The following is a 12114-nucleotide window of genomic DNA, read 5'->3' on the forward strand; positions in this document are numbered from 1 at the left end:
ATTCTCTAGTTTTTACTCTGTCTAGCTGCTAATACACCTAATTCATACCTCAAGCGGACATTGGCACCGATGTAAGATTCATATGGCTTTTCAACTTGCATAAATTCAAAATCGTAACTTCTGCTCTGGGTCAGTTCTCCAGGTAAGGCTAGTTCTTTCACTAGATTTACAAATTCGTGAGTATTACTCTTGTCATTGAAAAGTTCTAAGAAATTTTAAAAAGCAAAAAGACCAATTATATTTAATGTCATTTCATTAAAGCCCAAACTTCTACCTCCAAAGCAAATAAAAATAAATTCATTCCTTTAATGTAGTTAGGGTTTGCCCAATATGACGCTGTTTTAAGATACATTTCCAGCAATTTTGTAAACTTCCTCCCTTCAAGGCAAAAAGTGTTTTATTCTTTTGCTTTAGTTAGGCAAATTGATAAAACTATAATATACAAAAAACTAAAATGTCTATCAGTTAATTACTATAATTTTCCCCTCAAGCATAATCTCCTCTAGAATCGATAAGCGAATAAACACCCACTCATTCAAATTTTGACACTTTTAAAAATGTACAATAAAACTCAGAAAGCTAGATTTAAAACCCAGCTATGTAGCCCTAGCCAGTGCTGCTCAGTGGTTAGAGTGTTAGCATGTGGAATGAAGGGTCCTGGGCTTGATTCCGGCCAAAGGGCACGTACCTCAGTTGCAGGCTCGATACCCGGTCGGCGTGCGTGTAGGAGGCAACCAATTGATGAGTCTCTCTCACATTGATGTTTCTCTCTCTCTCTCCCTCCCCCTTCCACTCTCTCTGAAAAGTAATGGGGGGGGCGGGGAGGAAAAAAAAAGAAAACGTAGCTATGCATACAGTATTATAAAGACCTATTTTCTCTTTTCTGGATCAGTAGAACCACAATATTTATACAGTTAAATTTCTGCTAAATCAAGAACGTCTCTGAAATACATGTATGGAAATGTACACAGTTGACCTAAGTCAAGAAGAAATTACATCTTTCCTTTTCATATGGAATTTTCTGTTGACAGGTGAGTGGCTACTGGCACACACTAGGCTAAGAAGACAAAGGGGATGGGTAATTAGAAAGTGATGGATGAAGGTGACATATAATTGTGAGTAAAGCTGGTGAAAAAATGTAGGCAGATGGAAGTTGCAGTGAATCAACTAATTTACCCGAATTATTTTTCAAGGCTGGTAGCTTATATAACTCCTTTCATTTTTAGTAATTAATGTTAACAATAAAGGCAGGATGAGTCAAATATCATTTAATACAATGAAAAGAAACATGATTTAATGTTTATAAATTAAATCTTCTATTATGCAAAATCAATTCCTTTCACAAAGCTACACTCTAATTCAATTATTTAAGTGCTAAATCCAACCCTCTTCAAACTCAGTCATTAAAGAAAAAAAAGTACTATTTTACAACTCACCAATTTGACCTACAAATTCAATTCTAATTCCTTGGTGTTCTAGCCTCTTTCCAGGTTGCTTAAAGGCTAGGTTTACCTGCCAAAACATGAAATTGTAAGAGATGTTAATCCTTTGAGTGGGCCTACCAGTTGATTTCTTCCAGATGAATGCAATGTGTATTTCAGGTATTTATTTCTGAAGTTTGAAACACCGCCATATACCTAGATCATGATGACCTTTATAGCACCGGAGAACATAAACCTACTCATATACAATGACTAATGAACCTATTACTTATACATACACTTAGAGCTACTGCTTTGTTAGAAAGGAATCCTTCTTCTATCTGGAAAACTATAAATACTCAATCAAAAACAGGGGCCTGGCCAGTGTAACTCAGTGGTTGAGCGTTAACCAATGAATCTGGAGGTCACAGTTCAATTCTTGGTCAGGGCACATGCCCGGGTTGTGGGCTCCATTCCCAGTAGGGGATATGCAGGAGGCAGCCAATCAATGATGCTCTCTCATCATTGATATTTCTCACTCTCTCTCCCTCTCTCTGAAATCAATAAAAACATTTTTTTTTTAAAAAGGAAGAAAACTTTCAATTATTCAAATATGTTTTCTGGTCAAATAGTTAAATAATCCTACAATAGCATTTTAATGTAAGGTAATCACTAATTCCAAGAATTGACCTAAAAGATCACTTTCAGCTTTTTGTAATCAAGATTATCTTATTATATAATTCCTAACCTTAAAAGCAATGCTTATTGTCCTGAGCCTGCTACTCATTCTAAAAACATAATGTCTAAAGATTTAAATTTTGAATGATTTCTCTTACATACTTATGAAGTAAAATATATAATCTCAAAATCCCTGAATTCATATCTGCCAAATGAAAACTTTAATGTTAAAGTTTTTAATTTGACAAAACATCTGTAAAGTACGTATTATTTAAAATTCCAAATGTTTATGGATTAGCTATCACCAAAAAAACATTCTTTACTATAAAAAATATTGGTAATGTGACTCTTAAAAGCTTTTCTTCCCAACAATGCTTCTTAAAAGAGAATGGAAATCAAGGAACAATTAAAAAAAGAGGTCCAATTACTTGTTATAAAATTTATAAATTAAAATAATCACTCTTCTGTATCTTCCATATTTGTAAACAGTATGAGTTAGTTACTTGCCTTCCAAATTAATATCTCAGAAAAGAAGTAAATAATTAAATTGTGGTATATTGTAAAATGGAATATTATTAAAGTTTAAAAATAATATGGCCAAAGATTTTTTAATGATGTGGGAAAATGTACATGATATGTTACATGAAGGAAGCATGGTCAAACTGTATATAATTATAATGCCAATTATATTTTTTAAAACTACAGAAAAGAAATTCTCTTAACAGCAGTTACTTCTGGAATGTATGATTATAAGTAATTTTGTTTTCTTCTTGGTAGTTCGTGAGGGGGTTTTTTCTGCTGTTTTTTTAATAATAGGCAAATAATACTTTCAAAGTCAGAAAAATATTTTAAGAAAAACAGGTAGTACTTAAAGATGCTTCACATACACTACTAACAAGTTAAATTTTAGATTTGAAGCACAAATAAAACAAGCATAACTTCTAGTTGTTTCATATGCCAAGCAGTAATTAGAGCTATTCTCTAATTTGTATACTAATAAAGTACACAGAAAACAGTATACTTTAAACAATATCTATTTGGCAACAGTTTATAACAATGTCTTTGTTTGAACATGGCTATATCTGGTACTTTTAAAATTTAGTTCTTCAAAAAACACTCTAAAACCACACTATTAAAATAGAAATGCAAAGTTGTTCCATTTTTCCACCAAACTGTCTAAACTCTGAAATTTTCCTTGGTTCCCACTTATGTTAAAATATAGTTGCTTTTAAGCCTAATTCAGCCTATTCTGGAATCTGAAAAATCCCAGAATAGGAAGGCATAATTAACTACACTGATTTAAAAGCTATTCTGCAAGGGAGCATAGAAAAATAAATGAAATTATGACGGTGAACTGGGTTAAAGAATTTTAACACCAACTCAGTGATACTTTTGTAACTTTTATTATCATTTCAAACTGACAGAAAAGTTGCAAGAACGGCACAAGGAAATCCCACATAACAGTTGCTCAGACCCATCAGATGTGTTTATATTTGGTCCCACATGCTTTATCATCTCTATATATACACATATGCATGCACACATACACACTTTTTTCCACAACCAAGAATAAATTGGAGACATCATGCCCCTCTACAGCGAAATACTTCATGTATACCTGCTAAGAAAATGGACTTTCTCTTTATGTAAGTGCTATTATCAAAATCAGGAAAGTTAACATTCCATAGTCTCATAGTCTATATTCAAATTCCATCAATTGTCCCAATAATGTACTTTATATCCTTTATGCCTTCTGTCCAGGCTCAATCCAGGATCACACATTACATATAGTTATGTCTCTTTAGTTTCCTTTAATCTGCAACATTCCTGTCATTGCCTTTCTTAACCTTCATCGTTTTTAAGAATACAGGTCAATTACTTTGCAGAATGTCCCTCAATTTAGGCTTGTTTGATGTTTTATCACAATCAGACTCAGCTTATGCATTTTTGACAAAAACACCACAGAAGTGAAGTTGTGTACTTCTCAATGTATCTTATTAGGAAACACATGATGCCAGTCGGTTCTAATATTGGTGATATTAAGTTTGATCATTTGGTCAAGGTGGCCCTCCAGGTTTCTCCAATTTAAAGTTACTATTTTTTATTTTGCTATTAATATATAATCACAGTAGAAAAACTTGAGACTATGTATATATGTTTAAAAGGCCATGAAAAGAGAATGTAGGGAAACAATATATAAAACACATTCACTACTCTAACAAGCCAATCTCAGAGCTCATTCTTCAGCATATAATATTCTACAAATGTCTTCAGGATCTATTTAAGGAGGGAAATTCATCTATACTGTATTTAAAACAAATATATATCAGTGTACTACACGCCATTTATAGGGTCATTTACAGTGGACACCAAGATATCTGTAGGTTATTGTTCTTGGAGATTGTGTTATCCAAGATTAGTTTCCAGGTGCTGCTAGAATAATGTGGTCCATATCATGATGGCATGAGATACTACAATAATATTCCTTGCTTAAAGTTCTAAACTATAAACTTCTATAATCTCAGACTTGGTTCATTTTTACAATAAGGAATAGATGCAGAGTTTACTATATGGGTGGCTGGCCCTGGTATCACCACTTCAAGGTAATTTACTCATCACCATTGCCACTTTACCACCTCCCTGAATCCTGGGATTCTAGGATACAATAGGAGACATCCCATATTGACATAAATTCAAGGAACACTTTGTCAAAGAGGAAAAAAAAACTTATTCTCTTGCTTCAAAGGGCATGGCCGGACCCAAAAGATAGAAGCTATAGGGAGCCCAATGATAAAAATAAAAATAAAAAATCTAAGACTGTTCTGGTTAAGAAATTATAACTTATGATGCCCCCAACCCAAAATCACCGGATAAATCACTAGTCAAATTTTTCACAATTAAAAAAAAAAGTACCTCAGTAATTAAATACACAGCAAAACTCTCTCAAATTAGTCAGAAGGTACAGTAATACAGTCCAACTGTTACAGACTTAAGGAAGATTTGTCACATGAGCCAAAACAGTTAATATTCTAACTAAGGATAAAAAGAACCTGAATGAGTAGCTTTTAAGAATTTCCCTATTTATCTTGTGATAATATAAATATTTCCAGTTGTCTTAAGAAATGCCTTAAAAACTCTCCAAAACATTTTTGACAGAAAGCAATTAATTTTAACTCTAAAAAGTATGTGATACAACAGCCCCAAGACAATTCAATGTGGGAAGAATATTCTTTTCAGCAAATAGTGCTGGGACAACTAAGTATCAACATACAAAAGAATGAAGTTGGATCCCTACCTCACACCATATACAAATATTAACTCAAAATGGATCAAAGACCTAAATGTACAAGCTACAATTACAGAAGTATTAGAAGAAAAGATAGGTGTAAATATTCATTACCTTGGATAGGCAATGCTTTCTTACATGACACCAAAAGCCCAAGCAGCAAAATAAAAAAATTAACTGGATTTCATTAAAATTTAAAACTGTAGTGCTTCAAAAGACACTGTCAAGAAAGTAAAAAGACAACTCACCGAATAAGAGAAAATATTCCTAAAACATAAATGATAAAGATCTTGCATCCAGATTAGGTTAAGGACTTTTACAACTCAACAATAAAAAGATACCTTTCCAGCAGTGAAGGCGTCTCCACAACACCATGTCTCTCACTAAGGATCTCCTTTATCCCTCTCCAGAAGAGCAGAACAGGAAGACAAGAAGAAGTGCCTAGTGCAGAGGCCCTAATCCTACATCATGGGTGTGAAATGCCCAAGATGCTATAAAGTCACCAGTCTTTAGCCATGCACAAACAGTTTTGTGTGTTGGCTGCTCCACTGTCCTCTGTCAGTCTATAAGAGTTGAAACGCAAGGCTTACAAAAGGATGCTCCTTCGGAAAGAAGCAGCACTAAAAGCGCCTTGAATCAAGATGAGTGGGGAACCATCCCAATAAACACATTTTGGATACCAAAAAAAACGACAACAATAAAAAGACAAATAACTCATTTTTTAAAAAAGGTCAAAGAATAGGAATAGACTCTTCTCCAAAGAAGATATACAAATGGCAATAAGCACACAAAAAGCTGCTCAATATAATGTTATTAAGAAAATGCAAATCAAAACCATAAAGAGATACCACTGTATACCCACCAAGATGGCCATATTAAAAAATACAGATAATCATTAAGTATTGCCAAGAATGTGAAGAAACTAGAACCCTCATACACTACTAGAGAGAATTTAAAGTTTGTCAGTTTCTGTAAAAATTAAACAGAGTTAACATATGACCTAGCAATTCCACTCCTAGGTATACATTCAACAGAAGTGAAAACATATATTCACACAAAACATATTCACAAAAGTACAGCACTATTCATAAGAGCCAAAAAGTAAAAGCCCAAATGTCCTCAACTGATGAATGAAAAAAGAAATGTGGTAAATCCATCTACCACATGGCTATATATTAGAATATTATTCAGCCATAAAAAAGACTGGTGTTGATAACATGCTACGTGAATGAACCTTAAAAACATTACGCTAAATGAGAGGCACGAAAGGACAAATCTTGCATGACCACTTATATAAAATGTCTAGGACAGGGAAATTTATAAAAAAACAATGTAGACTAGAGGTCTACAGGAACTGGGGGAAAAGGGAAATAGATAGTTATTGCTTAATGGGTACAAAGATTCTGTTTGGGTTGATAAACAAATGTTGGAAACCGTGGTGACGGTTTCACGAAACTGTGAATGTAATTAATGCCACTGAATTGCATACTTAAAACTATCAAATATGGCAAAAAAAATAGTTTTTACCAAAATTTTTAAGAAAGTATGAATCTTAAAAACATCATACTAAGTAAAAGGAGCCAGACACACACATATTTTATGATTTCATTTACATGAAAGAAGGCAGATTTGTAGATTAGTGGCTGATAGGTGTCTTAGTCCATTTGGGCTGCCATAACAACATACCATAGACTGGGTGGCTTATAAACAACAGAAATTTATTGCACACAGTTCTGAAGACTGGAAAGTTCAACATCACACCACCAGCAAATTTGGTGTCTGGTGAGAGCTTGCCTTCTGGTTCATAGACAGCTGTGTTTTCACTGCATCCTCACATGGCAAAAGGTGCAAAGATTTCTCAGGAGTCTAAGGGCACTAATCCTATTCATGAGGGCTCTGCCATCATGACCTAATTACTTCCCAAAGTACCCACTTCCAAATAGGTTTCAACACATGAATCTTAAGAGGGCACAAATATTCAGTCTATGGCACCAAGGAAGTGGTTGCTAAGGATATGGTATTTCTTTGGAGTGGTGAAAATATTATGGGAATTAGATAGTGGCGATGGTTGCACAATTCTGCAAATATAGTAAAAAAACACTGAATTTGTATACTTTAATAGGGTGGATTTTGTGTATGTGAATTTTAACTCAATAAGGTTATTTTTTTAAAAAGAAAAGAAAATATATGTCACAGATAGATCAATGGAACAGAACAGAAAGAGGTTGTAATATACCCACACAACCTCTGATTTATGACAAAGGTGATATTGCAGTGCAGTGGGGGAAAGAATGGCTTTTTTCAATAAATGTCCAGGGTTAATTAGAAACCCGTATGTAAAAAAACACACACAAAAACTAGCCTTGATTCCTATGTCACACAAACAAAATCAATTCCAAGCAAACTGAGGATCTAAATGTAAACTAAAACAACTTATAGGAGAAATAAAACAGGAGACTATCTTCATGCCTATAACATAGGCAAAGATTCCTTAAATAGGATACTAAAGATTCCATAAATAAAATACTAAAAGCCCTAACAAAAAGGAAACATAACATTTACAGTGTGTTAAAATTAAGAACACTGTTCATCAAAAGATATCATTAAGATAGTGAAAAGTTAAGCCAAAAAGTGGGAGAAAATATTTACAATACATATAAAGAGGAAGGATTCAATATCCTCCAGTGAGGATTAACAAGAAAAAATTAACACCATGTAACAATAAAGAAAATGAGAAGATGAGAAGACAAGCCATAGATGGGGAAAAGATATTTGCAAAAGACATCTGATAAAGGACTGTTATCCAAAATATACAAAGAACTCTTAAAACTCAACAAGAAGAAAACCACCCAATTAAAAATTAGGCAAAAGATTCGAACAGGCACCTCACCAAAGATACACATTTGGCAAATATATAAAAAGATGCTCAGCATCATATTATTAGGGAATTGCAAATTAAAACAATAAGATGCCACTATATACCTATTAGACAAACTCTAAGACACTGACACCAAATGCTAGCAAGAACATGGAGCAACAGGAGTTCTCATTCATTACTGGTGGAAATGCAAAATAGCAACACTACTTTGGAAGAAAGTCTGGCAGTATTTTACAGATCTAAAAACAGGCGTAACATATGATGCAGCAAGTGCACTTGTACGAAGTATTTATCCAAACAAGTTGAAAACTTATCTCCATACAAAAACCTGCACACAGATGTTTACACCAGCTTTATTCATAATTGCCAAATCTTGGAAGCAACCAAGATGTCCTTCAGTAGGTGAATGGATAAACTGTGGTACATCCAGACAATGAAATATTATTCAGCACTAAAAAGATATGAGCTATCAAGCCATGAAAAGACACAGAGGAAACTTAAGTGCATATTTTTAAATGAAAGAAGACAATCTGAAAAGGGTACATACTGTATGATTCCAACTATATGACATTCTGGAAAAGGCAAAACTATGAGGACAAAAAATATCAGTGGTTTTTGTGGGCGGGGAGAGACCTATAGGCAGAATGAAGAGGATTTTTAGGGTAATGAAAGTGCCCTGTGATATTATAATGATTGATATATGTTTTACATTTGTCCAAACCCACATATACAACACCAAGAGTGAATGATTATGATGTGGCAGTGGCAGTGCATCCTTGGTAAAGAATATACCATTCTGGGGAGTGATGTGTGGAGAGGCCTGTGTACGGGTAAGGGGTAAATGGGAAATCTCTATCTCCCTCTCAGTTTTGAAATAAACCTAAAACTGCTCTTAAAAAAATTAAGTCTTTCTATATTATAAAAGGAATTTATTCTTGCTTTGGATGGGATGTCAGACCTCCCAGGTCTCCAAGATTATATCTAATATATGAAGGATTTTTATCCAGCGACTCCTACAATGCAAAGTCAAGTTTGGAAACCAATGATTCGGTCCAACTTTCTCAATTTACAAGTGAGATCCAGAAAGTTAAATGACTTCCCAGAGTTATCTACTAAGACAGTGGTAAAGTCAAGGCTAGCTCTCCCAACTCTATCCCAATGATCTTTTTATTATACTCAGAAACTTCTGAAAGCCTAGACTGGTATGATAAGACATGTTCTTAGTGACCTATACTGGGTCACAGATAACCAGTGCTAGTTTTCTTTTTCTGTTAAGCTTTCTTTTCAAAGTGCTCATAAATCATATTTAGCATGCCAGGAATAAATATTAACCACAGTTACAAGAGTTGCAAAAAAGAAAGAGAAAACCAGACGTCATGTACTCCCTGATGAAAAAACACACCTTCCCCTGTATTCTTGCCAAAAGAATCAAACTTGAATCTGATCAAGCCTCTAGATCCAGCTGCCAATTGACAGGCAATAACTGTGTCATGCATACGCAGTCAGAGAGAACTCTACAGTTCAAACAGCCCAGGGTCTTCAACTAATCAACTGTAAGGAAAGAAAGGCATGAAGAAGGAACCTGAGATTAAAAGAGATTTAAATGCCCTCTTCAATTTTTTTTAAATGAACAAGACTAAACAATTAAGAAACACAGTTTATTACTTTAAAAGTCAGTATAGCGTTACTTTTGATGCGAAGAGGCTATGTCTGGGATGGAACATATGGGGTAGCTGGCAAAGTTGTTCTTGACTTGGTGATTATAAGAAAATATGCCTTATAATTTATTTTTGTTTTGTGTGGTTGGTTTCCTATGTTTTATTTCACAATAAAAAGGTTAAAAATGAAAAACAAAATTCAGGTAAATAATCAGATTTCAGATATAATGTCCTTTAAGCAAAATACTTACCTGTAAGAAGTTTATCATTTTTTAAAATGTACTCTATAGTTAATGATTAGGCCTACATACAATCCCTAGCAATTCCAAAAATGTAATCTGAATGCCAGCTACTTTTAAAAACTACACTGAGGTAGCTTTACTTCCTTAAATATTCCCTTCTTTCTTTATTTACCCCATAAACATTAGCCTAATTGGCCCAGATACCATAAGATTACTCGAAACCAAACAGGAAATGTTCCCTACTAGACTTAAAAACATTAAATAAATTAAATAAATATTTAGTGAGAACCTATTATATAAGTAAACTATAATGTACTTTAGGGAGAACACAGAAGCACACACGGATTCCCTGATCTTAAAAAGCTTTTAACCTAGCAGGAGAGATATTTGTCATATCTATAAATTAAGACATCTGAGATATTAGCAGGTTCAGTCTCTCCTTAGAAAGACTAGATTGGTATCTCTACCCCTCCAACTCCACCATATTGTTTTCTTTTCTATAGGCCAAAAACTATTTCCTCTACTCTTCTTTCATTTGACATGTCCCATCCTTTTGATAATTTTCTCTGCTCTTTTTTAGGCCTCTTCTCTTCCTCTCCAAATTTTTAAAGGAAGAATACTAGAAAAGTAAAGTTGAAAACCAAAACATTTATTTCAGATATAATGCTAAAACAGCAATAAAAGTAATCTAACAAAGGACCAGAATAGACAATGCAGTAAAATGGCTAATAAACCTAAGTTCAACCTATCTAGTAATGAAAGAAATGCTAATTATAAGAATAGTATCATTTTGCCTACCAAAATAGCAAAGAATAAAAAGTGATCATATTCAACGCTACTTTTGGGTAAAAAAAGACATTATAAGTAGACACGAGATTTGATGAAAATTTTCCAGATTAATATGTATCAACACCCTTCAAATATTCATATCTTATGGTCTAAGAACTCACTTCCAGGAATTCATTCTAAAGAAATAATCTTGCCCTGGCCAGTGTGGCTCAGTTGGATTGCCGGTCAGGGCACACACCCAAGTTGTGGTTTGGGTCCCCAGTTGGGGTGCATACAAGAGACAAGCAATCAATGTTTCTCCCTCACATCAATGTTTCTCTCTCTCTTTCCCCCTTCTCTCTTTCTTCTCCTTTCTGTCTCTTTAAAATCAATAAAAAAGAATCTTACAAAAATTTGGAGAAAAATTTATGTATATAGATGCCTGTATTACCAAAGATGTGGTGACACATTACAAGCCGTCTGAAAAATAAAAACTACTTACATATCCAATAGTAGGGGGAGAGTATACTTAATATACTATATATACATAAACATTAATTAATGCAAAGAGACTAAGAAACACACCCAAATTTTAACAGTCAATTCTTTTCATACGATGGGATTATAGTAATATGGGTTTTTTTCCAAGCTAACATGTGCCTATATTACTTTAACAAGCAGGGAAGAAAAACTCTCTTTTATATTTAAAAAACTATTTCAAATGTTCTATGGCTTGACTTTGTCTATGGTATTACCATTCCTCAGTAGCACAGACATATTCCCTAAGGTATAAGAATCTTATATATCACTTGATAAGGAAAAGGAGAGAAAGTGAAGCCTTATAGAAGGTTTCCTAAATGTATCTGACCATGCAGAGACACATTCCAAACGTACTTGAGCCCTCTACAGGGTACCAAGAAATGAGAGATACAATGGTAGTAGTACAGAGAGATAAGCTACAAAGAATGAGAAACTTTAGAAAGGTATACTAGTGCCCGGCCGGGCGTGGCTCAGCGGTTGAGCATCAACCTAGGATCCAGGCGGTCGAGGTTCGATTCCCAGTCAGGGCACATGCCCGGGTTGCAGGCTCGATCCCCAGTTGGGGGTGTGCAGGAGGCAGCCGATCAACGACCCTCTCATCACTGATGTTTCTATCTCTCTCTCTCCCTCTCCTTTCCTCTCT

General features: G+C 34.3%; 1 protein-coding gene and 2 pseudogenes across 7 annotated transcripts in view; 2 read left to right on the forward strand and 1 right to left on the reverse strand.

Annotated features, from left to right (window-relative positions):
* LOC308567311 (small ribosomal subunit protein uS2-like) overlaps nucleotides 1-12114 on the forward strand; it is a 558798-nt pseudogene that overhangs the window by 278697 nt on the left and 267987 nt on the right. The gene's annotated exons all lie outside the window — the stretch shown is intronic.
* The window catches only part of VPS26A (VPS26 retromer complex component A), a gene marked incomplete at its 5' end in the record, with an annotated part of 30283 nt that overhangs the window by 12168 nt on the left and 6001 nt on the right, over nucleotides 1-12114 (reverse strand). For 2 of the 5 annotated variants that reach the window (XM_081158601.1, XM_081158604.1), the window contains 2 exons: nucleotides 49-205; nucleotides 1437-1512. In XM_081158601.1, the coding sequence (XP_081014727.1) occupies nucleotides 49-205; nucleotides 1437-1512 (233 nt within the window). The remainder of the gene's footprint in view (nucleotides 1-48; nucleotides 206-1436; nucleotides 1513-12114) is intronic. The other 3 variants (XM_081158600.1, XM_081158603.1, XM_081158602.1) reach the window with 3 other exon arrangements.
* Nucleotides 5759-6084, forward strand: LOC308567273 (small ribosomal subunit protein eS27 pseudogene; annotated as a pseudogene). The gene has a single exon. The product of its transcript is annotated as a small ribosomal subunit protein eS27 pseudogene (transcript).

The sequence above is a fragment of the Miniopterus schreibersii genome, assembly GCF_964146895.1.
Source record: "Miniopterus schreibersii genome assembly, chromosome: 14".
Taxonomy (NCBI): Eukaryota; Metazoa; Chordata; class Mammalia; order Chiroptera; family Miniopteridae; genus Miniopterus; species Miniopterus schreibersii.